This window comes from Herpailurus yagouaroundi, unplaced genomic scaffold (genome assembly GCF_014898765.1).
Source record: "Herpailurus yagouaroundi ecotype Mexico unplaced genomic scaffold, PumYag 139, whole genome shotgun sequence".
In the NCBI taxonomy this organism is placed as follows: domain Eukaryota; kingdom Metazoa; phylum Chordata; class Mammalia; order Carnivora; family Felidae; genus Herpailurus; species Herpailurus yagouaroundi.
The window spans coordinates 73,891,756-73,917,459 of record NW_024412394.1 but is presented as its reverse complement, the minus strand read 5'-3'; the positions used below and the strand labels follow the sequence as shown (position 1 = coordinate 73,917,459).

Genomic DNA, 25,704 nt, shown 5'->3' with positions numbered 1-25,704 from the left:
CAAATACAAATAGCCATATGAAATTCTAATTTTGTATACGCTGAAGAGTTCCCCTGAAGGGTGGTGCCGCTCAGCATCACAGCTTGCCTAACTGGCCTCCCTGCTCCCACCCTCATTTCCTACAATCTACTCTGATTCCACATGGCACTGAGAGTGAGCCTGTTACAGTATAAATCAGGTCGTGTCACTCTACCCATAACTGACAACACCCTCCTCAAATTAAAGTCCCATCTGGCTCCCCAACCCTTAGCTGCACGTCTTGTTCCTTCTCTGACCCTATCTCCTACTGCTCTGACATCTACTCTCTGTTCCAGCCATACTAGCTTCCTTACCATTCCTCAAACGTGTAGTACAGGTTCTCTTCCTAAAGTCTTTGCACGTGCTTTCCCTCTGCCTGGCATGCTTTTCCTCCCATACTTATGAGGCTCATTCCCTCACCTCCCATCAAGTCTTTCCTCAAATGTAGCTTTCTCAGGTTACCCTGAGTACCCTGCTTAAAATTATTAGTACTCTTCTCAGTACGCCCTATCCTCTTTACCTAATTTTATTTTCCTCATGGCACGTTAAGATTGCACTAGAATTACTTATTAATATTATCCTCTTCTCTCTCACACACACACGCATACACACACTCGTGCACATGAGTTCTATAAGGACAGGTATCTGTATTTTATTCTAGCACATAGGTCAGTGCCTGATACTGAATAGATGCTCAGAAAATATATATTCCATGAATGAATGAATGAATGAATGTATGTATTCAATGGAATGGTAACATGGTTGGGTTCTAAAAGCGCTGGACCAAGGGATTATAAGGCTAGTTTATAACCCTTCTTTACTATTGATTTACCATATGTGTTTGGACAAGCCACATCCTCTCTTGGTCTCAGCTTCCCATCTGTACAATTAAGGAGTTGAGGAAAATTATCTCCATCATACCTTCCAGGTATAAGAGTCTCCTCAAGATCGTGCATATATTAGAGCTGCTTACATGGAGCCAGACTTCAAAGTTAGCAGTTAACATCTCTAACCCAAGGTGTCATGGCCAAAAGAGTCGTGTCTGTTGGTGGAGTTGTTTACTCTCCTAACAGCTTAGAGGCTAATGTTGTTGAACCACATAACAGATGGGGGCCTTCGTTCTGGGCAACAGCAAAGCAGGGACAACACTACTTTTAAGTGGGCTACGCTTTCAACATTACCTTACATGTTAAGGATGAAGTATGAGATGGGCAAACAAGAAATAGCATTTGTACATGTTCCTTTTCTCCCACCCAGCAATACCATTTTGGTCATTTCAATCTTCTCTTTGACTTTTCCTTCTCTTCTTCCTCCTCCCTCCTCTCTCTCTCTCTTCCCCCCGCACCCCCCTCCCCCCAGCTTTCTCACACACGCACACACACACGCACACACAACACACCTTTGCTTTGGATTTGAAAGGGACCGGGTGGAGAAGGAGGAGAGAAAATGAAGGAGCAAAAAAGTATGGAAGAAGATAGGATTCGTGAAATACAATGTAAATTACTTAAAATGTAGAAGGAAAAGGAACTTGTGAGTTAAAAAATTAACATTGAAGTCAAATTATTTTTTTGGCTTCATGAGAGACAATACAGTGAAGGGTTGAGTCAGATATACCCCTAAGGGTATGTAGATTCCTGGGCAAGCATGTTTTGTGGGGTGCCTATCTATAAAAGCAATTGTATTAAAAGATGCATTTTAGAACTTCAGGGGCCCAAGTAAGATACGGTGGATTACTGATAAAGATTAATAGAGGCACTTCATGCATTTGTTTATTGTTTAATCAGTGAGCATGAAGATTCTCTGCAGTGTCCATGCACGGTCTCTTCGTGTTCTTTATCATCAAATGTATTATTCCTAACTTCCTGTTTCCCACCATGAAAAACAAAGTGGCAGTGCTGTTACTACTCACAATGCCATGACTCTTTGTAACTTCTACCAGAACAATATAGTTCTCCTTGCCTCTACAGTATCCTAATACAATTAAGGTCACATCATTGCTCATTAAGTTCCATCACCCATTGTGCTGCTCCTCAATGCTGGCTTTCAGTGATTTTCTCAAAGAATGTACTCTCTTCATGATGTCGGCAGGTGCAAGTCTTACCCAGGATATGCAGGAAAATGTGAATGATCGTTTGCTTTCTAGTCACGCTACACTCACTACACAACTTCCAACTATGTCTTTTCCTGATTTCTTTAGGTCCTGGTCACTGCATTCCTAGAATGCGATCGCTGTCAGTGTCAGCTGCACCCTACCTTCCAGACAGGCGGATCCAGTCCAGTGGTCGCATTCCTACGTGAGGATGTGCTCCATCCACTAGGGTGGGAAAGCCCAAAGTCGCCACGTGATCAGGGGCCAGGAAGGAAAGCGGAGTGAGGGGACAGTCATAAGCCTCGGAGGACCTGACGCGCCACTCCAATGGACTGCCTGATCCGAGACACGCAGCGTGGGTGCCCACACTAGGTGCTGGCGATGTGGCACACTGAGCAAAGGACCCGCCACCGCCCCACCCTTTGGGCGCCCTAGACGTGGGTGGAAATACCCCGGGCTCACCACGCTCGGGGAAGGCAAGACGGGGGTCCACGTGATAAGGTTCGGGTCTGAGCGCCCCACGCGAGTAGGTCCCAGAAAATTTCCGAGAAGGAGCTCAAAGCCCCTGATGCCCTGATGGCAAGTAGTACTGAATTGCATACTGAATTTTAGTATATTCTAGCTCTGCACTTGGATGGTTTTGCCTTTGGCTTTCTCTTCCCCACAAGTTACAGACCTTTTCTATAAAATCATTATTGGGGTAAAGATTTATATTACGCAGCTGTCTCAAATTCAAGCTATTTCAAAGTGAAAGAATGGCAAGCATAAACTAGAGAATACTTGATTTGTAAAATTTATATAATCGAAAAACACCACATAGATCCAGATTAGTTTTTCTTTCCTTTGGCATTTTTTTCCTCATATTTCAGATGCTGGAATATGTCCATGTTATGAAAGAGTTTACAGTATATAGTTCTGTTGATGTCACTAACGGGCAACTAGAGAAGAAAAATAGATTTAAATGTTTTTTATTTGTAGGCTAAAACGTCTATCAATACATATAAAAGGTGTATTCAGCTGTTCTTTCTGCATGTTAGAGCAGTTTCAAGTATAAGAACACATTGTATTATACATATTTATAAAATATCACATTATAGATATATTTATTCTCCAGGAGCAAGTTTTGGCTTGCTAGGGCAGAGCTTCAACGCATGTAGGATCACAGGGTGCTTGTGCTAGCAATTACCTTGAAGAGGCCCTGATCCAGGACCTGTCACTCATGACCAGCTGTGGGCTCATAAATCCTGAGATGTGTCTGCCCCTGAAACAATTTACCACCAACTTTGGGACTTTACTCAGTGCATATTTATTATAGTTCTGTTAACTATAAAAACTGTATATAACTCTGTTCTGACACCCGTTAGACACAGGTCTCAGTGGGTTAACGTCAAGGTGTTATCAGGGCTCTTTTCCTTCTGGAGGCTCTAGGGGGAAAATCCATTTACTTGCCTTTTGCAGCTTCTAGAGGCTGTCTGCATTCCTTGGCTCATGATCCCTTCCATCTTCAAAGCCAGCAATGACTGATTTCTCAGGCGTCACTCTGATACTCCTTGACACTCCTTTGGGGTTGCCACTTTGCCTTCTTTCTGACTCTGATTCCTCCTGTGCCCCTCTTACAAGGAACCTTGTGATTGCATGGGGCCCACCCGGATAATCCTGGTTAATATCCCCGTTTCAAAATCTTTACCTTGATCACACCTGCAATGTCTCTTTTGTCGTATAAAGTATAAAGGAACATTCACAAATTCCAGGGATTATAACGTGAACATCTTTGGGGAGGCCATTATTTAGTCTGCCACAGTATGTAAACTCTGAGGTATGTGAGTACGCACAGTTTTTCTGGATATTTCTTCAAAACAGCTTTCCTTTCCCCAAAAATGGCATTTCAAAGAGCTCTGTGACTTAAAACACTCTAATCACTCCCATAATTTTATCACCCTCCCCTATCTCATGTAAGGGAACATTAAAGTTCCAGAGAGATTGACTTATACAAAAACCCTAAGATGATGAGAGACGTTTCCCTGACCCGTTTTTGACCGACTTTTTTATAACTATGGCCTGTTGAAAACAAATTGGCAAATTATAGTGGCTTCCTGCCCATTCTTTGCATACATTGAATACCTGAACCTCTGGGGTAAACTGGCAGGTAGTCTGTGGCTACAGATTCAGTGCCACTGGCTGTTGAGTACCTCAGATCCAAAGTTATGCCCCAGCGAGAGTGCACAAATCACTTTGTTAAGAAGCACAGTGCCTTGGGGCACCTGGGCTCAGCTGAGCATCTGACTCTTTATTTCTACTCAGGTCATGATCTCACTGTTCATGAGTTCAGGCCCCAGGTCGGGCTCTGCACTGGCAGTGCAGAATCTGCTTGGGATTCTTTCTCTCTCTCCCTCTCTCTGCCCCTCCCATGCTCGCTCTCTCTCTTTCTCTCCCTCAAAATAGTAAAAATAAACTAAAGAAAAAAAAAGAAGAAGGCATGATGCCTTGAAGCTGAGCCCTTATACATGCCGGGAGGGTGGAAGTGGAAAGAGAGGGACTCAGATGTGATATAGCACCCTACTTTTGGAGCTCAGGGTGTTTTCATTATTCATCGTCAGATGTAGGAGGAGAATCCTCCTGACACCTACAAGGCCTTGGCAGATTGGTGAGCTGCCTCCCATTGCTGTATTCCAGCACAGTGCTATGAAGTGTAGTATCAGAAGTGAAACCACCAGGGCTGGATTCTGGCTCTATCACTGTAAGTATGGGTCCTTTGGCAAGTTGCTTGACTTCTCTTTACCTCAGTTACCTCATCAGTAAAATGGGGGAACTTATTTTATGGGAGTAATATAGGCTTGGGTTCCCATTACGACCCATGGTTCCCCAGTTATCTCATAAAATATCAGTGAGAAAGCATTTCATCTGTGTAGAACTTTACACAAAGTTTCTTCACATTCTCTGGGTTGCTTAACTCCATGTCAGCAAGTCCTTTCAGAATATGTGATTCTGTTTCCCAGTTTGTTGCAAGGAGGACTTGGGATAATTCGTTTGAAGTAGCTGGCATACACGAAGCACTACATTTTGTTACGACTAAAATCACCACTACAGATGGGTGCAAATACTTGTCTGGCCGCTGGGGGGCAGCAGAGTAAACAACAATCGAAATCCATTTCTTTGTAAGGTTCTGATGTACTGAGATTAGAGAAGTTTAATCATACTTAGTGGTTAGCACAGAAAAAATAATCCCATTTCAGGAATGATGTAATTTACCTCTCCGGAAACACCATTCATTGCTCTTTGGTCCACAGGTCACATTTAGAGATGTGTGCCCCCCAACCCAAAGAGCTAGTTGTGTAGCTGTGTAGCCTGCCAATATCTGTTCTTTAGTGACTGGGGCTAAATTTGGATAGATTTACGTAGAAGCCAACATTGTGTCTCCACACCATATATTTTGAGGTAGTAAATAACTACTTAGACTTGCATTTGGAAGGCCTTTGGTTGGCTGTGATCTTTCAAAGTTTTAAGGTTAATGTGATTTTCCTTGGTGCTAAGCAAAATGCAGAAAAGTAGTTTGGAAATTCACATTGTTGCTTCTTATTACAGTCTTGCATTTGAATTTTTTTTTTTTTTTTAAGGGAGAGAGCATGTGAGGGGGACAGAAGGAGAGAGAATCTTAAGTAGGCCCCACGGTCAGTCAGCATGGAGCCTGATGCAGAGCTCAATCCCATGACCCTGGGATCATGATCTGGGTCAAAACCAAGAGCTGGACATTCAACTGACTGAGGCACCCAGGTGCCCCTGCATTTGACTTTTTTTTTTTCTTAAATGTTTATTTATTTTTGAGACAGAGACAGAGCATGAATGGGGGAGGGTCAGAGAAACAGACACAGAATCTGAAACAGGCTCCAGGCTCTGAGCTGTCAGCTCAGAGCCCAACGTGGGGCTCGAACTCATGGACCACGAGATCATGACTTGAGCCGAAGTCAGATGCTTAACCGACTGAGCCACCCAGGTGCCCCTGCATTTGACTGTTAAAGTTGAAGATTGAGAACAAAGAAGGGAGACAAAGAAAATGAATAGAAGTATGATTCCACAATTCAGCTTTGGAAAACATAAAGTTGAGTAAAACACATCTAAACTTGTCTCCTAGAAAGGAGGCAGCTTAGATTGTGGTGGGGGAATGGGAGAGCTGGCAGAGTTGAAGTTAAGAAATGAGCAAGTCTGTATATATGCCACAGCATTTGATGTAGTAGCCAAAAGCATTTGGTAACAAAATATAAGGTAGTATTAACACATAATTAACTTTAATTATATGTCTTAAAACTACATAAATCCATTAGGCATAAAGAGGAGGAAGTACAATGTTCCTGATGGAAAAGTCTTGTCTCACTTGCTGTGGAACAAAAGAATATTCCAGACAAACATACGCACGTGCACGCACACACACCGAGAAATGGGAATTTGATTTATTTAATTGGAAATGGATAGTATACAATGAAATGGAACAGATGTGTACTACCCTTCAAATGTTCACAGATGCCATAAAGCCCTTTGAAGCCATGTGGAGGAGCCAAAGAATATTTAAAATCCCTTGCTAGAAAGCTATGGTGGAAGATCATAATTACATGATTTAGAATATTAACTGTGCATGTCATACAGAAGTTTGATGTAGAAAGCGCTTCCAGGGTCTAGTGAAAAGAAAGTTTCCTGGTGTTTAATGTGTATAAACAACTATTATCTTCCTTCTTTTCTTTTTTTTCATTTTTTTTTAACATTTATTCATTCTTGAGGGACAGAGAGAGCATGAATGGGGGAGGCGTAGAGAGAGAGGGAAACACCGAATCCGAAGCAGGCTCCAAGCTCTGAGCTGTCAGCACAGAGCCCGATGCGGGGCTCGAACCACAAACTGTGAGATCATGTCCTGAGCCGGAGTCGGACGCTTAACCAACTGAGCCACCCAGGCGCTCCTATTATCTTCTTTCTGATGATGTAATACTTTAACTTTATATACTCTTTGATTTTTCTGTTAACTGAAAACTTATTAAAGAGTATTTACTGTGGAATATTCCCCCAAACACTAGTAAAACAATTCTGAGCATGGTGTAAAGTGTTGATTTAACTGTTATGTTCCAAATGGAGGAATTTCAAAAATTCCCAGATAGAGGGATAGAATTTTAGTGCTGGAGGAGACAAAGTGGACATGATCTTCCATATTTACACAGCTCATTTATATCAGAGCCAAAGGAGGACTCTAGTTACCTTCCACAACTTCTTTTTTGTTAACGATCCCTCTCATGATTTCATGTCAGTTTTGTATATGGATTTAGGTGACAAAGTGGAATGGCTTCCCTTGGCCATTTGAAAAAGATCAGTACATTAACACTCTTGAAAGTGGAATGCCAGCAAATGTCTTTAGAGGAAGAATTGAACTCAGTAATACTTTCCTTGTAGTGGAGACAACCTGGGCCTACTACTATTCCAGAAGATTGTATACATCTGGACCTGTATGCGTATGAGCATAAACACAAAAATCTTATCAGGTTTAAACAGAATCTCAAGAATGCATTTCCTTCAGTTCCTTTGCCCTACACCAGGTATCATTTATGTTTTATAGATGAAAACAGTTGAGTCCCAGAGACACTAACTGACTTGCCCAGTAAGTAATGATGAGGGAGGGACAGATCTCCTGTCTTAGCAAAGTGCATCACTTCTAGATTTTTTTAAAAAATGGTCTTCGGGGTGCTTGGGTGGCTCAGTTGGTTAAGTGTCCGACTTCAGCTCAGGTATGATCTTGCAGTTCATGAGTTCGAGCCCTGTGTCGGGCTCTGTGCTGGGCTCTGTGCTGACAGCTCAGAGCCTGGAGCCTGCGTCGGATTCTGTGTCCTCCTCTCTTCCTCTCCCCCACTCATACTCTGTCTCTCAAAAATGAATAAATGTTAAAAGAAATGTAATGGTCTCCTTAAAATTCTTTTTCTATTTCTTTTCGTTGTGTGGAACCCATAATTGCATACAGAATAGACTCTTCCGTGATTGTGTAACAGAATAGTAAGTATTTGATTGCATTTTAGGTACTCAAGTAACTGGTTTCCTTGAAAGTGAATCTTGAAAGTTAGCTTGACTATTGGGAGTTGGTCCATTATTACCCAGTAAGCAGCCATTGTTTCGGCTTAAAAAATACACAAACGCCTTCATTTTGCTTATTTTGGCCAACGAACCAGTTGCTTAGGTGAATGTGACAAACATGAAGCATAAGGCACTATATATATCAGAAATAACCAGGATCAATTACAAAACTGTCAAATTTTAGAGGTGTAAAGTCACAGAGAAGAGTCAGGCAGGTCTCTGCTTTTGGAGTTGTAGATAGTGGATACATAAATACGTATAGCAGTCTTACTTCCCCAAATGGATTTTGAACAAGGACACAAAGTGATAACGAAAAGGCACAGATGGCATCTCTGCAGTGGAGCACAGAAGGGAAACTTTCTGGAATAAACTTTATATGTTGTGACTATAAAAATGCTCCTAGTATGGAGGTGCTACAAAAGAACATTTGTATGCTACAAAAAAACATATGATACTAATGATGATAGAATAATGCATCATCTTCCCCTGGTTATGGCAGAATGACTCAAGACCTTTCTGCATGAGCTTCTCTCTTACATGTTACCAGTTTAGAAAGGGCATTTTGTCCTGGCTCCCAAAGATCAGATATTTAAGATCAAAGGAAGGGGTAGAAGCAAGTGAAAAGTTCCTAGATATTATATAGGGGTAGAAATAAAACCATAAATTAGAGTCAGGGAAATAGTGATAAAAGACATGGGATGCAAGGAGAAAGGGGGAAAGGAACATTTATTGGCACTTATTTTAGGAAAGGCACTGTGCTTTTGTTAACACATTTAATCCTCACCACGGCTCTGCGAAGTAGCCACTATGTGCAGGTAACAAGATGGGGCTCAGAAATATTAGTTTCTACAGAGATACTGAGTCATAGAATCAACATTCTAATTTTGATATGACTTCAAATTCCATATTGTTTTACTTACACCAATAGAGGCATCACCAGACCTATATTATACCATTACCACTTCCACCAAGGAAATCCCAAAAAGAAAGATTGGCACAATGATCAGATAAAGTGACTTTGGAACTAGCATCTTGAATGGGCTTATTTAAACAAATACCAAAAGACACAGAAAATTAAAGAGATGACACTGAAACTCCATCAAAGTATCTGTTAAGCAACCTGACCTGTGAGAGGTGCTATAATCAAGGTCGTAATTCGATGCCTTCAGATTTGCTTTCCTCACTCTCCTCATCCAGCCTGTCTCTAAGGAAGCTGTAGTGACCTTGCAAATCGTCCCCCATGCAGAGAAGACTGGGTGCTGAAATCTCTTTCCAGTCCTGACACGAAGGAATGCGGATGCGTTTGACGTCTTCCTTTCCAGGAATGAAGCCAAAGAGTTTCTGTATGCGCTTCGTGATGAGGAGCCTCGAGTGCTGTTCTGCAGCTTGTTCAAAGAGCTCCCTCTCGTTGCGGAGGTGGTTGGTCCAGTACCAGTGCTGCCGAGAGGGGAGGGGGGAGCAGCACGTCGCCAAGCAGCGGGACACTAGGATAGCGACGGTTGCCAAGGTGATCAAAATCCAGCCCAGCATCTTCACATAATCGTTTAAAAGAAAAACAGCATCAATTTGGGAATATTCAAGGGACAATCATAGCAATGGGGATTTCTACAAAACTGGGGGTAAGAAGTAAACTGTGGGTAAGAAGCTTGTTTTCCTAGTCTTTGAAATATGAACAAGGTGCTGATCACTTGGTATGGCTACAGGTGCGATGGAGAGAATAAGCCCACCCATTTCAATTTGGTTTTTGGATCACAAAGGATATTGACCAGTTAGCTTGGAATGGATTATAACTACTGTTCTTAAAGTGACACCTGCTATAACCCACCAATTACTCTTGTGGAAGGTACCTAAACTACATCTTTTGGCTTTAGCTGAACTTTTCCCCCCCAACCATTAGGAACAGGCTCAACATCTTTGGGTGCTTAATAACTATTTGATAATGATGGTGATGAAAATGATGATATGATAGATAATAATAGTAGCTTCCTACGTGCCTTCATAATAACGTGCTAACATGTATTCATTGACATTTCTTCCTGAGTTGCTCTTTTCTTTTATTTTTTGTGACCAAGGAAGACTCATGTCCCTAAATGTAAAGCATCTTATTATTTTCCTTTTCATTTCCCTCCTCCTTTAAATAGTTATTTGCTGACCAGTTTTATGATTCATTTTTGAAATGTACTTTGAAAGGAAAATTAACAATATTTCATCTGCAATTATTTAGTTTCCTCTTTTAATGACTAACATAAATGGCTGTTTTCTAGTCTTATTTTTTTTTAATTTTCTTTTGTTTTTAATGTTTATTTCTGAGACAGAGAGACAGAGCATGAGTGGGGGAGGGACAGAGAGAGAGAGGGAGACACAGAATCTGAAGCAGGCTCCAGGCTCTGACCTGTCAGCACAGAGCCCGATGTGGGGCTCGAACTCACAGACCGCGAGATCATGACCTGAGCCGAAGTCAGACGCTCAACCGACTGAGCCACCCAGGCGCCCCTGTTTTCTAGTCTTAAAACCCCTTTTTTTTTAATTACTCTTTTTTCAATAGTTAGTGATTATTATATAAAGTGAGAGAGGCAAGTTCCATACGTGTAGGGAAGCCAGCAGTAGGCAGCTTCCCAGCCACAGTCTCGGAGGTGAAGTTCTCTCCCACAGCTTGTGATTCACCGGTAGTCCTGGAATTACCAGTGTGAGCACAGCGGGATAGCTGCGCTCAGTGGAGGCTAAAACATACAAAGTGACACTTAGGGCAGTTTAATTTAACAGAGGCCAGCATGGTGGAGGAAAGGGCATCTGAGATGCCCATTAATTCATTAGCTATCATTTATTGAGTCCCAGGTTGACCTCACACCATGTTCTCTATACATGGTGCTTGGTTATAGGGACTCAGATGTGAATAATTTAAGTTACGTTCATCCTTTCCACAGTCTTTAAGTCTAAAGAGGGAGACAAAATAGCAAGCCAAGAAATATGGTAAAATGTGATCATTTTTGATATCAGTAAGCAGATGGGACAGAAGTGAATTCACTTAAGGAAGAGGAGTACCAGGGAATACTTCCCAGAGGAGATGATGCTCAGACTTAAACATTAAAGAGGAGTTCACCAGATGCAAGAAATTGAGGAGAGCTCCAAGAAGAGAGGAAGAAAAGTAAGAGCATGAAGAGTTGGGAGAACCTCAGGAACTTTGTCCTCATGGGGTCATAGGAGTCATGTGGAAAAGTGGTCAGCAGCCAGACACTGAAGGACCTTGTATTCATGACAAGAATTTGGATTTGTGATTGGGCTCGTAGAAAATCATTGAAGAATTATATGGTGGATGGGGTGGGGCTCATCATTCAGTTTGCATTTAGAAAGGTAATTTTGAGGGGCGCCTGGGTGGCGCAGTCGGTTAAGCGTCCGACTTCAGCCAGGTCACGATCTCGCGGTCCGTGAGTTCGAGCCCCGCATCGGGCTCTGTGCTGATGGCTCAGAGCCTGGAGCCTGTTTCTGATTCTGTGTCTCCCTCTCTCTCTGCCCCTCCCCCGTTCATGCTCTGTCTCTCTCTGTCCCAAAAATAAATAAACGTTGAAAAAAAATTAAAAAAAAAAAAAGAAAGATAATTTTGACATGGTTGTAGAAGATCAACTGAAATTCGGTAAAACTAATGTCAGGAAGCTATTTTAGAATAAAGTATGGGCAGAGAAGGGGTTTGAAGTTAACATGACCTTGTTGGTCATCTCAGAATAATGAAACTTATAGTGTATATTCCTCAAATGAGACTGAAGTTCAAGGTAGTTGTGAAAGGCAACCTGGTGAAATGGAAACGGCATGACCTTTGAATATCTCTATCAGTCATTTATTAGCTCTGTGAACTTACAAAAGTTACATGAACTCTTTGAGCGTTGGTTTCCTCGTCTGTAAAATGGGGTTGATTAAACCTTTCTCTTAAGATTATGAGGGTTATAATTAAATAGGAAATATTTATAAAGTATATGAGAAGCGCCTCAATAAATATTAGTTTTGTGGGGCGCCTGGGTGGCTCAGTCGGTTGGGCGTCCGACTTCAGCTCAGGTCACGATCTCATGGTCCGTGAGTTCGAGCCCAGCGTCGGGCTCTGGGCTGATGGCTCAGAGCCTAGAGCCTGCTTCGATTCTGTGTCTCCCTCTCTCTGCCCCTTCCCCAGCTCTCTCTCTCTCTCTCTCCTTCTCTCAAAAGTAAATAAACATTAAAAAAATTGTTTAAAATAAATAAATAAATAAATAAATAAATATTAGTTTTGTTGCTGCTGGTCCAAGAAATCCACTGGCTGATGGCACTCAGAACTATACAACTGTGTCTTATCACAGAAGTCCTTGCATGCATTAAATAACATATTATCACTTTAAGAAGATCTTACCAGTGTATATTACGTCTTAGTTTTTCTTGAGCGAGAACATTTTTTAAAGTTAGAATTCCCCCATTGATTATTTGACCTCTCACCTGCCTTCACACAGTTCCTCTGGCTGACCTTTAGGGCTAGCATAAAAGGTTGAGACAGAGATACCTTAATGGGATATCTAACTTTGCTTAAATCAGGACATAGGCAACACTTGAGTATTCTGTGTGTCGATAGTAATTTTTTTCAACAAAATAGCGTTATCACTTCCTAAATTTCAATAACTAAAAAGTGATGGGTCAAAAAATGTGTATGCCTTTGCAATAAGTAGTTTAAAAATAATTTATTTCAATTTTATTTCAGTGGTTTGAAAATGTGTTTTCCCCCCCAAATCCCTTGCAGAGAGTAATGTATGCCAATTACTCTTTCTGTACGGACAGAATGCACTCTTACACTTCTTAAATTTAAGCTGTAAGTGCCGTGGATTTAGGCCTTTTCCCTACCTCACTCCACCCCCTCGCATAAATTTGTCTAAGGACATTACATTTAGAACTATCACTGGAACTTATTGTCGTCATAATTAAGCTTCCTATAGTTTTAGGCAAACTGTTAATATGTGGAATGAATATTTAAGAACGTGTATATGCAGAAAGAATTAAATAATATGCTATATAGTAATAATAACTTTAATAACAATGTCTAAAATGTATTATATTTAATATCGATTCTGGACACCATATGGAGCGCTTTACATGTATGCACTCATTTATTACTCAATCCAACTTTATGTGGTAGATCCTACCAGTATCCCCATTTTACAGCTGAGAAAAGTGAGGCATGGGTAAGTTAGATAACTTGCATAAGGTTCTGCAGGTTGATAAATGGCAAAGCAAGACTCAAAAACAGATCTGCTGACTCCAAAGCCCAACATCCTAACTATATCAAATAGCCACTCAGTAGAAATCACTTCGATGAATAGCATCTAGTTTGCATTTTATATTCAGACAATATCAGAAGCGGTAGGAATGTGAAGTGTGTCCAGTGACTAGTTAAGATGGGATAGCATAGCATCGGGAACTTACTTGTGACTGGTATCTGTGCAGAAGAGCTACTTCATCTCTCACTTGGATCATGTCAGATGGAGTTGATTTGCAACATGGAAACCCAGCTAGGATCTGTTCCCGTCTGCTGGCACTGACATTGTCAAATACTGCGTAATGGTCCACAGATGCGAATTCACTTGCCGCACATTCATAGTAGGTGCCTGTCAGCAGGGTTGCCGCCAGCCATGTTAACGGAGCAACAAGTGCCCTCCCAGTGATGCTGAAGAACCTAAGGCAAGCCAGCTTGCGCTCCAAGAGGCTGATTCTCCGGCGTGGAGGAGCACAGCTGCAGCAGTATTCACGGCTCATTGTCCACATCTGGCTTCTCAGGGCATAGCCAGCAACCAGAAGAAGCAAGGCTGGAATGAGTAGAAAAGCAGAACCATAGTAGAAATTTTTCCCAACCTGGCAAGGACATTTGAATGTGAAAGAAGAGAACAGCTGTTGCCCACCAATAGTCGAAGCAGCAATTAAAGCATTGATAAATGTTCCACTTCTCTGCAGGGAAGACACAATATTGTTGAGAGTCGGGCTCATCGTCGGGAAGCTCTTACACGAATCAGCTTCCGGCCCTTTCTGATCGTTAGACTCCACCAGCTATAACCATTTTATGGGACCTTACTGGTTTAACTGGCTGTGTCAAGCAACCCAATATCCTCAAACATGTTTAAAGGATTCAGGCATCTTTCCTTATGTACTTTGTGAATCCTGAGCTAATAAATGTACTTCAGATTACAGCCGGAAGACACTAGAGAGATTCATCTGGTACGAGTGACAGGGAAAACTACTTCAGTGTATCTTCCCATTAAAAAGAGAATGGCCTGCTTGCACAGCAACTGCTGCCATCTTTCCATGTGCTGCCTTGATCAGCACCGGCAAATAGGGCATTGGCAGCAAAACGGAGAACATTCTTACCCTGTACTAGACCAGGAGTTAGTTACCATAAAATTATGACAAAAGGCGTAACAGAACTTACCAAATAATAGAGACACCCAAAATTTAGGGCTGTCTGGAACATCCATAACCTATGAGTTCTTCCAGAACATCCCAAAAGCTTTTCCCAAAAGAAGAACAAGTCTTGGGTACTCCTAAAGTCAAATTGCAACAAAACTAACTTTCTAACTTTGCATAAAAAATGTGTTTGTATGCACAGAATCTAATAATGTGTTGCTTTATAAGCTGTTGCAAATTTGTTTATAAGGTATCTTTTTGTTACATGAAAATGTGATAGGTATTAATAAAATTATATACCTATAAAAAGAAATTAAATGATCAAATATGTAAGGTGTTTTCTATATTTATTTCATCAGCAAATATTTATTGTATAACTTCTATGTAAAAGACATTGGACTAGGCTTGGTTGGGCTAATAAAAAATGAGTAAGAAATAAATTTCTTTTTTCAAACTCTCAACTGGATATGGTTAATTACATAATTAGTGAATTGGAACATAATGCTGAGGAATTCACCCAAAGTAGAGTATTAAAAGATAAAGAAATAAAATAATATATTTTAAAATCCAATTCAAGGAAAAGGAAACAGAGGACAGATTAAGCAACTCCATAATAGGAGTTCCAGCAGGGAAAAATGAGGGGATACGCAGAGAAATACTATTTGAAGAGAAGTGACTGAGAATTTTGTAAAATCAAAGAAAGTTCCCACATCAGAAGAGTGTTAGATGTTCTGAGCAGTGTAAATAAAGACAAATCCACATATAAATACATCATAGTAAAACTTCAGACTGTGAAAAATGAAGAGATATTATTAAAAGCTACCAGGAAGAAGAGGTACGTAAGCCACAAAAGAATGACAGTAGACGGACAATAGATTTCCCACTGACAACAGTAGAGACCAGAAGGCAGTTGTCTTCAGGCTGTATGGTTTTGTTTTTGTGTGTTTTTTTTTAAATTTTCATTTTATTTCTTTTGAGAGAGAGAGGAAAAAAAAAAACGAGTGGGGGAGGGGCAGAGAGAGAAGGAGAAAGAGAGGATCCCAAGCAGGCTCTGCACTGTTAGCACAGAGCCCTACACGGAGCTTGATCCCACCAACTGTGAGATCATGACCTGAGCTGAAATCGATTAGTTGGATGCTTTACCGACTGAGCCACCCAGGCGCCCCTCACACACAAAAAAATTTTAAAGAGCTAACAATTACTGTGCGCTTGCTACATGCCAGTCACTGTTTTAAGAACTATGATGAGGTGCTAATATTAGCCTCAACTTGTTTACAGATGAGATAACTGAGGTGTTATGAGATTAAGGAAATTGTGCAGGGTCACACAGAGATGACAGAAGAACCAGGAGTAGGTCCCCGGTGGTCTGGCATGCTCCTAACAACCACACCGAAGCTGGAGCAAACTCACCTCCAGACTGATTAAAAAATAGAGTCACACTGCTTGCAAGTGACACCTAAAACTTGACTGCACACAAAGCTTGAAAACTAGAGGTATTGAAATATACATAACTGGGAATCATAATATAAGGCAAAACTGAACCAAAGTCAAAAGTGTCAGAAGAGCTCATTTTGAACACCCCATCATAATAAAAGGAACAATCCATTATGAAGATATAACAATTGCCAATTTGTAGGTCTGTGACTGCATAACTTTGAAATACATAAAGCAAAAACTGATCGAGTTATAAGGAGAACTCTTTTTGACATTTTAAACATAGTTTTATAAGAAATGATTAAACATTAGGATATAAAAGATGTGAAGAACAAGCCAGCTTTATCTAAGATATATGTAGTATTCCACTACGGTATTTTCATTCTATTTCATTATTAATGTCTAATAACAAAGAAACAGATTAATAAGCCACAGAAATAGAATGCTCTAGACTAGGGGTTGATCATGTATGGCTCAGAGACTAAAGTGGCCCACTGCCTGTTTTCTATGGTTTGCGAGCTAAGAATGGTTTCCACATCTTTAACTTGGTTGGGAAAAAAAAAAGTTTAGTATTTTGTGACCCGTGAATTTGAATTCAAGAAATTCAAATCTCTGTATTTAAAAATAAAGTTTTATTCGCACATGGACACACCTGTTCCTGAATTGTCTGTGGTTGCTTTCTCACCCCAATAGCAGAGTTGAGTGGTTGTGACAGAGTCCATATGTCTGTAAAACTTAAAATATCCTCTCCCTGGCCCTTTACAGAAGAAGTTTGCTGACCTCAGCTATAAGAAGCTGGGAAAATAAATTCACTAGAGTGGCAGCTATGGACCTGGATAAATCCTAAGGAGTAACTGGAAGGGAAAATGCAAGCTATAGAGTATCTGCAGTATAAGAAATTTTGTAAAGTTTTAAAACAAAATGATTCCACATAGTCTTTGTGGTTACTAACATATGTAGAATTTAAAAACATGTATAGGAATGACAAATATCAAGTTCTGCATAGCAGAACTGAGAAGGACAGAATAGAATTAAGGAGGGTACTGGATATTTCAACTGTATCAGTATTGCTTTATTGCTGACAATAAAGCCTAAAGTATAAATAGCAACTTGTTCAGTAGAGCTCGGTAGTACGAACCGCGTCTTCCTTATGTTTATAATTTCATATTTTAAATTTTTTTTCAACATTTATTTATTTTTGGGACAGAGAGAGACAGAGCATGAACGGGGGAGAGGCAGAGAGAGAGGGTGACACAGAATCGGAAACAGGCTCCAGGCTCTGAGCCATCAGCCCAGAGCCTGACGCGGGGCTCGAACTCACGGACCGCGAGATCGTGACCTGGCTGAAGTCGGACGCTCAACCGACTGCGCCACCCAGGCGCCCTATAATTTCATATTTTAAAAGTCCATTTAATAGAGCATGTGGGAAGTGAGGAAGTAGAAAAGGAAATTGTAGACCACTCTTTCAGGCAACATTGTAAGAAAGGATGAATGAAGCATGGATTGATAAGAAGTCACTATCGAGGTATCAAAGTCTTGCTGTAAAGGAGTTTGTTGATGACAAACTCTTAAGCCTTATTGTTTACAGTTGAAAGAACTAATCTTCATCAACAGTATCTGTGTGTAACTTGTCAATGATTGTGAATGATTACATCCGTGAGTAATCATTTTTCTTCTGGGCTTTCTAACCAAATGGTCTTTTTTTTTTCTTTTTAAGATAGCTTGCCATCACCTGTCTATCCAACATATAAAATGTCTACTCCTTGGGGCACCTGGGTGGCTCAGTCAGTTAAATGTCCAACTTCGGCTCCGCCCACATCGGGCTCTGTGCTGACAGCTCAGAGCCTGGAGCCTGCTTCAGATTCTGTGTCTCCCTCTCCCCCGCTCTCTCCCTCTCTCTCTTTCAAAAACAAATTAAAGCATAAATTTAAAAAAAAAAAAAAACAACAACAAATATAACCTCTACACTTTCTTCTATTTAAGTGAAGACTGACAGAAAGAAGGAGCCTGTGGCACATCAAGCTTCCTTGGATCATAAGAGCCGCTGAAGGCTAGTGGGTTTCACAGTCTGAAAACCAGCAAACTGGTGTCCCAGCACCAGAGGCTGCAGCTGTATTTGTGCAGATTGTGTTCTCATACGGGAACCCCAGGCAGGGACTGCTTCCTTAAGCCCTATGGTCCTGACCTAAGACGCAGGAGGGAGGGGAAGGTCAATCAGTCTGGAGGAAGAGCTGGCTTTTCCTAATGCACCCATCATGTCCTGAATTATCATGGTGGCCCTGATGTCACCATACCACAGCCATTAGAGTTTAGTGAAATTGATTCCAGGACCACTACTCCCCACCCACCAAATACACAGGGCTTTTCTCGGTTTTTCTCAGAACCCAGAACTACCCCCACAGTAGGCTCAGCAACATTCTCTCATCACACCTTAGTAGCTTTTGTGAGTCTGCCTCTAAAATCTTTGCTCTAACATAATGAGAGTGTGTGCAATAGAAAAAAATTTTGATTTGAAGTCAGCAAATTTAGCCCAAATCCCTCTTTGTTGCCTACCACCCAGCCAACTTTGAACAAATTTCTCAACATGACTTTTAGATTCTTATCCTATAAAATGGTAATGATTACAGTACTGACTACTTCACAGATGGTAATTGAATCAAAATGAGATAAAATGAAAACCATGTTATAAATCGTAAACTTTATATAAATATAAGGTGTCATGAATCTGCCACTGAAAAGCGCCCTCCCACACACACACCACCACCCAGCAAAACTGACTTTTCCTGAGAATGGAGTCATGAAACATAGGCAGTAATGGAAATACCTTAAATATTGGAGAATTCCATTCAAAACACTCACCTACAAGAAAAATCTATAGGAATTAGTGTTTATATGGTGCATTATAATGTGTTTTATAGCACACATTATCTCTTTGATTCTCCGATTGTTCTGTGAGATGGGCATTATTATTGCCATTTTGCAAATGTGGAAACTGAGCCACAGAGCAATAAAATGGCTTGTCCAAGGTCGTACAGCCAGTAAATCGTAAAACCGCAGCTTAGTCTGAGCCTTCCAAAGTCTCCTAGCTCTTTCAACTACACCACACTCTTTCAAAGTATTGAGTAGTCTGTCACGGCATAGCAAGAATTTTCTAGAACACATAGGGCCAATTAACTCAGATGGTAAAGATGGGAGAAGTAGGAAACTACTTTCTTAAACTGAGTTTTATGCTTCTATTTCTGGAACAGTTCTGATCCTCCACACCCTGCAGTTGTCAAGATGAGGGAGTTTCTTGTTTTAACTTTAAAGGTCTATACTCCTGCATAAATAAAGAGAGCCTTCAATAGCTAACATCTCAGGAACTATCAAAAGAAAGCTAAGGGCTTGCTTTCTCTGTCAGAAATATTATACATTATTAAACTGTAGAACACTCATTATGAGCAACAGTTTTATGAAAAAATACCAATACCCCAAATCTATCATTCTTTAAAACTGCTGCTTATGAAAACAAAAATACCAGATACATTTGAATTTTGAATCACACAAGATGGGGTCTGTGATACTCATTAGAGTCATTGATTATTACATTTGAACCCAAGACATAGTAGGTACAGATTGCTGATCCTGTCTCGAATTCACACAACAATCAATACAAAGACTGAATAATGCTAACATTTAGATTTATCTTGGATTGGGAAGGTTTCTGTTCGTGATTTTAGAACAATGTGTTGGCATGAGAGCAAAACACCACTCTTATATTCCCTTGGGCTAAAGAATTTTCAGTAGCTGGTGTTTCTGATCTGACTTCCCACTATCAGCTTTTATGTCTCTAGATTACAATTTGTCCTCACAAGTGAAGCAGTATTTGATCGGTGGCAAGGGACGTGCCTACAAGACAGTTCTGCTTGTGATTGTTTTCCTCTTCAATTCAGCAAAGAGCAACAGCAGGGGAGTGCAGAAGTAGCACTCCTGTCTCAAAGCAAAAAGGAACTTGCGGAAACCAAAGGACGGAGATTGATACACCTGTAAGATAAAAGCCAAAGAAAAGAAATCGAAGATCACATCCTTCATCTCTCAACACAATGTCTCGCCCTGCACACAGAAGACCAGAATACCATAAAATAGTAAGATCTTTTTATAAACATATTCTCAAAGAGGCTTTTCTTCTACTTCGAAGAAAATATTTTCTTCAGTGATTTCTGATTTATTTTAAAAAGTGACACTATAAACAGACTTTTTTCAGTGGGAGCAAGGGAGTGTTTAGTGGGTTGGATCATAAATGATACCTCTGGGAATAGTACAGTGATCAGTGATCTCTAACACTTTATAACAGAATCGATTCTCTATGCATATTTTAGGGTTTTCCTTTCTGACTAATTAGATCTATACAGTGCCAAATGTATCTTCTGTCTCTGACGGAAAATATGAAAAGATTAAGCAATTCTTTGTATTTCATACTTAGAATTCTTTGTATTTCATACTTCATGAACTGGCAAGTGAAATGTATATAAAATAGTTGATTACGTGTTAAATTAACAGGAATAGATCAGCAAGAAACTCAGTATTAAAAGATTATTGCTTTTGGAAATATATTTCCTTGTTTTAAATGTATCTATCATTATAATTTTGTATGTGCTACTGTTCTTTCTGTATATTCCAAGCTCAGAGTTATTTTTAAAACTTATTTACAGATTATATTTGGAAAAATATTCCTCTTTAATCCTCTATTAGGCATTTAGAAGTTACAGAAGTGAAAATTTATCATTACACTTAAAGCTCTTTTAATTATTTCAGGAAACTGATGAGCATTGGATAAAATGGAGGAATCTCAGTTATGGGTATTTGGAGTTGTATGATTAACTGGCACACCCCAGTTGGGAATGCCTGCAGGTGCCCCCTTTGGCATTCTGGGATCCTGACTGATTTTTATGTGGGGCTCTGAAATACGAAAAGATATTGTAGATTTCACACTGCACCTAAATCCCTTCATTTATATATCAGCTAAAACATACTTTTATCCTGACATCTCCAAAGCCTCAAATAACTAATGGTGTTCTATTTTTCGTATGTGAAAATGACTGTCTTTATTGTTTTATAAACTGTGAAGACAAATTCTATGTTGACCTTTTCTGTGATCAGTAGTATGGATTTGAGACCCTCCCGGACATGTAGTTCAAGGTTCAGCCTTTTACTAGGAAGCGGGATGGAGAAAACTGGCCCTCATGGGTATTGAACTTGAAACCCAGCTGCAAGTACAGTGTAGTTAGTACTCACCCATCAGAGTAAGAGAGAAAAAGAAAGAAGCAAATGCCATGATTTCAGGTTGGCCATAATTATAAATGAGCACAATGCTACAGCTCTGGCATGTAAATAGGGTATAATTTTATTTCCTTTTATCTCTTTTTCAAATTCTTCTGTTTTATTGCTGGTGGCAACAAATACATTATCAGTCTTTCTGTCTCTCTTGCCTTCACTGGTGCCCATTTTTATGCTGTGGTATTACCACATAGCAGTAATTGATCTTCTGTGGTGGCTCCTTACATTAGGAAGATATTTCATGTATAATTTACAGACATTTCTTATAGTGGATGATTAGGTTTTTAAAATTAAATGAGAACAGAACAAAAATTGAATATATTGTGACCCTTCAGTGATTTTGTTTAACAATATTTTTGTTAAAATCACTTGCTTTACATTTCTTGTTTTCTACTGGAAATATTAATATACTTATTATTTTATTATACCTGACTCATATATGTATTAGTCCTTGATGTAATGTTGATTAATATATCTAACATATATTCTACAGACACTTAGGACATTTTAACTTATGTTTTCAATATGGACACAATTTTTCACTACACCTATTTAGGTTCTATCCATTTACAACTTATTTAGTTATAACAAATATTCATTCTGATTAAAGAAACATTTCTTGTGATATAAACCCACATATAAGGAAGGAGACTCTGGTGGTATTGGGCAAATTTTGTAAGTATTTGGATCAAAATTATATCATGTTTTACAGAAGCTACTTTGTTGAATAAACAATTTTATTGATTTGTTGAGCCATTTCTGCCTGTGCCTTAAAAAAAAAAAAAAAATGAATGTATCTTATCAGATCTTATCTTACCCTCCACATTAGGCTACCCAAGATACCTAGGTCTAGGTCTAGAGGTAAAGACGCCTCTTCTAACCTGGAATTCACATTTAGCTTTTCGTGATAATACAAGATTATGCACAAAATAAGATTATTTCCAACAGTGGTTCTCCTCCCTACCTCTCCCTGTCACCCACTTCTACTTCAAATAGGTCTCTTGTGCACCTGAGAAATCATCACTACGTCCAAGTGGAGCCTGTAGTCTCGGGCTCCTCCCTGGCTCCCAGTTGATGGCTGGTTGGGCAAGTCATTCCCTCCTCTGTAGGACTGAGAGCTTTGGAATTGATTATCTCTAATACCTCCATCCCTTACTTAGACAGTATTCAAGAGCAGAAGCAAAACCGAGAGACTTCTTTAAATGGATTGACTGAGATTTGTGTGTTCTGTTTCCCCTATTTTCTACCTGCCTATACTAAACCAAACCTAAATTATTCTTAGTTGTCATTCTCATATTTACTTCACTCTGAAAATAGGACATATTTTGGAGTTCTATTAGGAAAGTACAAATTCTCCTTTTTTCACTGTGTAAAGAAAGTAACATCTCACAAATTTGCTGCTCTAGTTGGGTTCCTGCTGATGGTCTCCTTGGCAGATCTGGAACCCCTTAGGGATTGTGCAGATTCATGAGAAGGCTCACCCAATTAATTATTCCTTCCAACTGAAACATGGTCGGCCAATACCAAAGCCCATTCTACAACAGAAATTTATACTAGCAATTATTTTTTTTAAAAACTTCCTCCATGAAAATACATTGCAAGTTATAGAATGTAAGCAATAGATGCAGAGATTTTTCCTGTTCAGAAATTTATTTTATTTTATAGCTCTTTTTCTCATCAGCAATGTATCCAGATATAGATACAACTCACTCTCAAAAGTCAAAATGGTTGCAATAATTAGCAGGAGGGTAGAAAAAAATGAACAGATGATCTCAAAGACTGCTTCCATTGGAAAATTTTGTCAAAAAAAATAGAGTAGCATGTCGCCCTTAGCTTTGCCTATAAAGTAAAACTAATTCTTTTTTCTCTAGAACAAAGATCTCTTTGTCCTCACCTATGGAGCTCTGGTTGCCCAACTGTGTAAAGATTATGAAAAAGATGAAGATGTGAATAAATATTTAGATAAAATGTAAGTAGAAGTCTTGTATTCTCATAGAATGTGCACTTTTTTCTTAACATCCTCTGCCTTTTGTCCACCTGTAAAGACTGCTTGCTCCGCTTTCCCAGCTCTAATATTTCAACAAATCACATTTTAAAGCTGAACATAATTTCTGACAACTGCCATTTGGGTTGTCATAAAGCATAATGTAACAGGAAGGAAACTTTTTTCTATGAAAGTCAAGCATGGAACATTTTCTTTTTAATTAGAAATCATTTCTTTGCTAGTCACGTGTAAGCAAGGGTATGGTAAAACTAAGATTGTTCTTTCAACAATGTGATGGGTCATCAAATTTGATTCTTTCCAGAAGTCTTCTGTTCTAATAAAACTCCTTCTAACATATAAATATATACTTATATAAGTATAGACCATGTATGGAAGGATATGCAAAAAATTAATAATGGCGATTGCCTGAGAGAACTTGGAGACAGGGATTATGGGTAGAAGAGAGGTTTATTTTTTTCCTATGTAGTGTTTTCATTGTTTGAATGCTTATACCATTGTTATGCTTTACTTAAAAATATATTAAAGGGAGAAACCCACTTCTTCCTTTTAAAATAAAGTCCATTCTCTTTGTCTTCATTAATGGAGATTCCTTCTGTACAAATTCAGCCTTTAATTTTCTCAGAATAATTATACGACCATCAGATTATTGCTCAATAATAAAATATCTTTCAACATTTTTGGAACCTCTTAATTATGGATCCTGAAAAGGACTCTAACTGGGCAGTGACTGGAAAACCTGTCCTAAATAGAAGATTTAGTTAGAAAGGTTGAAGGGGAAATCCAGCCTAGTTGAGCATTTTAGGGCTTCTAAAAAGGGCTCGTTGTGTTTTGAGGTGGAAAACAAAAAAGACAACATAAAGGAAAGCTTGAAAGGCTTTTTTTTTTTTTTTTTTTTTTTTTTTGTTTTATGTAAAAAAAAAAAAAATAAATATTATATTGTTAAGATGTTTTTTTTTTTTTTTTTTTTTTTTTGGAACCATGGTTTACCTCCTTTCTATGCTTATTCTTTTTCTATTGGAAAGCTCTTTTTTATTGTTTTGTGTTTATTTTGGTTCACATAACTTAGTTTTCATTTCTTCTTAATTAATCAGGAGTACTTCCCAAGATAGTGTCTGGAATAGTGGGAGTTGCTTAACCTATTTACATTTAAGTCATACTTCAACACGTGATACGGTATTTTCTGGAGTACACATCATTTTATGTAGCTTATGTTAAATTCACATTGTTTTGTGAAACAGATATAGAAAATGAAGAAACTCATTTGGCTGACTAAAAAAACATACTTTGATTAGCACTTGGGTGCACAGTTTAACAAATATGAAATATGAATGAAATATTGAAGAATAAATTCTGAGAGTCTGTGGAAAGGCATTGCCTTAAGTAAAGCAATAATTCACATTTGGATTTCTTTAATAGCTTCTGCTGAAAACATCTGACATTTTTAACTCAATATATAAACTATCTACAGAAACATACACTTTGATCAACGCAAGATGTGTGTGTGTGTGTAGCGTGTATGTATTTGTGTGTGTTATATGTGTATGTGTGTAGTTTGTATCTATGTGTGTGGTATGTATATATGTGCATGTGTATAGTGTGTATATATGTGTGTAATATATATATACATATGTGTGTGTGTGTGTGTGTGTGTGTGTATACTTACTGTGCTGACTGTAACATTTTGGCCTTCTATCACCCCTCACTGTCCAAGCCTGTGGATATGCATAGAGATTAGAAAACGCCAGAAACATTTTTTTAAACGCAGTACAACCATTTCTGTAAAGTATATACTCTGTTCTTCAAAAGTTTTTTTTTAGTGCGAACTTTCTAGCTAGAATCACAAAACAGTTTTCTCAGAAGGCAAGTAAGCCAAATTGAATATTTCTATCTACTGAGAAATATAGAGTGTCTCATAGACTTAGTGAATTAGTAAGCACTCTGACATTAAATCTGTCTCCCCCAACCACCCAGTTACCGATTATCCCCCCCCCCCCAACTTTTAGGCCCCATGGAACAGATATTCCCTTTACACACCATGCTGTCTTTATCTTGGTGGGCCTTCTATTGTTGTGTTCAAATCATTTCACTTGTCTACATACATGTGGTTGTGAAATTAAAAGACCAATTTTGTGCCTATTGGTTAGCAAAAGCAGCCTATTCCTTCTTATTTCCACCAGTAAGGTCATATTTCCTCAGCTAGATAGAAAGTTCTCAGGTCTATCTTGTTGAAGGTGTCTGCTCAGCTACATACTCAGCTATAGTATGACATCTCAATAAGATGCTTTCATGGGGCGCCTGGGTGGCGCAGTCGGTTAAGCGTCCGACTTCAGCCAGG

At 39.3% G+C, this 25,704-nt stretch overlaps 2 protein-coding genes across 2 annotated transcripts in view; one reads left to right on the top strand and one right to left on the bottom strand.

Annotated features, from left to right (window-relative positions):
- Positions 1-9,340: 9,340 nt before the first annotated feature.
- CALHM4 (calcium homeostasis modulator family member 4) lies at positions 9,341-14,231 on the bottom strand. Its single transcript, XM_040474438.1, has 2 exons — positions 13,643-14,231; positions 9,341-9,739 (listed from the first exon to the last, which is right to left on the bottom strand). Exons 1-2 carry the CDS (start codon positions 14,198-14,200, stop codon positions 9,353-9,355), a joined length of 945 nt encoding a protein of 314 aa, XP_040330372.1. The 5' UTR covers positions 14,201-14,231; the 3' UTR covers positions 9,341-9,352.
- Positions 14,232-21,270: 7,039 nt separating this feature from the next.
- TRAPPC3L (trafficking protein particle complex subunit 3L) overlaps positions 21,271-25,704 on the top strand; it is a 40,251-nt gene continuing 35,817 nt past the window's right edge. Inside the window, exons 1-2 of the mRNA XM_040474621.1 lie at positions 21,271-21,300; positions 23,236-23,333. Of these exons, the coding sequence (XP_040330555.1) occupies positions 21,271-21,300; positions 23,236-23,333 (128 nt within the window). The remainder of the gene's footprint in view (positions 21,301-23,235; positions 23,334-25,704) is intronic.

What these genes read in the sequence shown, in the direction of transcription:
- CALHM4 (XM_040474438.1), bottom strand. Translation starts at nt 14,200, where the DNA reads ATGAGCCCGACTCTCAACAATATTGTGTCTTCCCTGCAGAGAAGTGGA. An exon ending in TGCACAGATACCAGTCACAA is followed by an intron (nt 9,740 to 13,642) that starts GTAAGTTCCCGA and finishes GATTATGTGAAG; the next exon opens with ATGCTGGGCTGGATTTTGAT.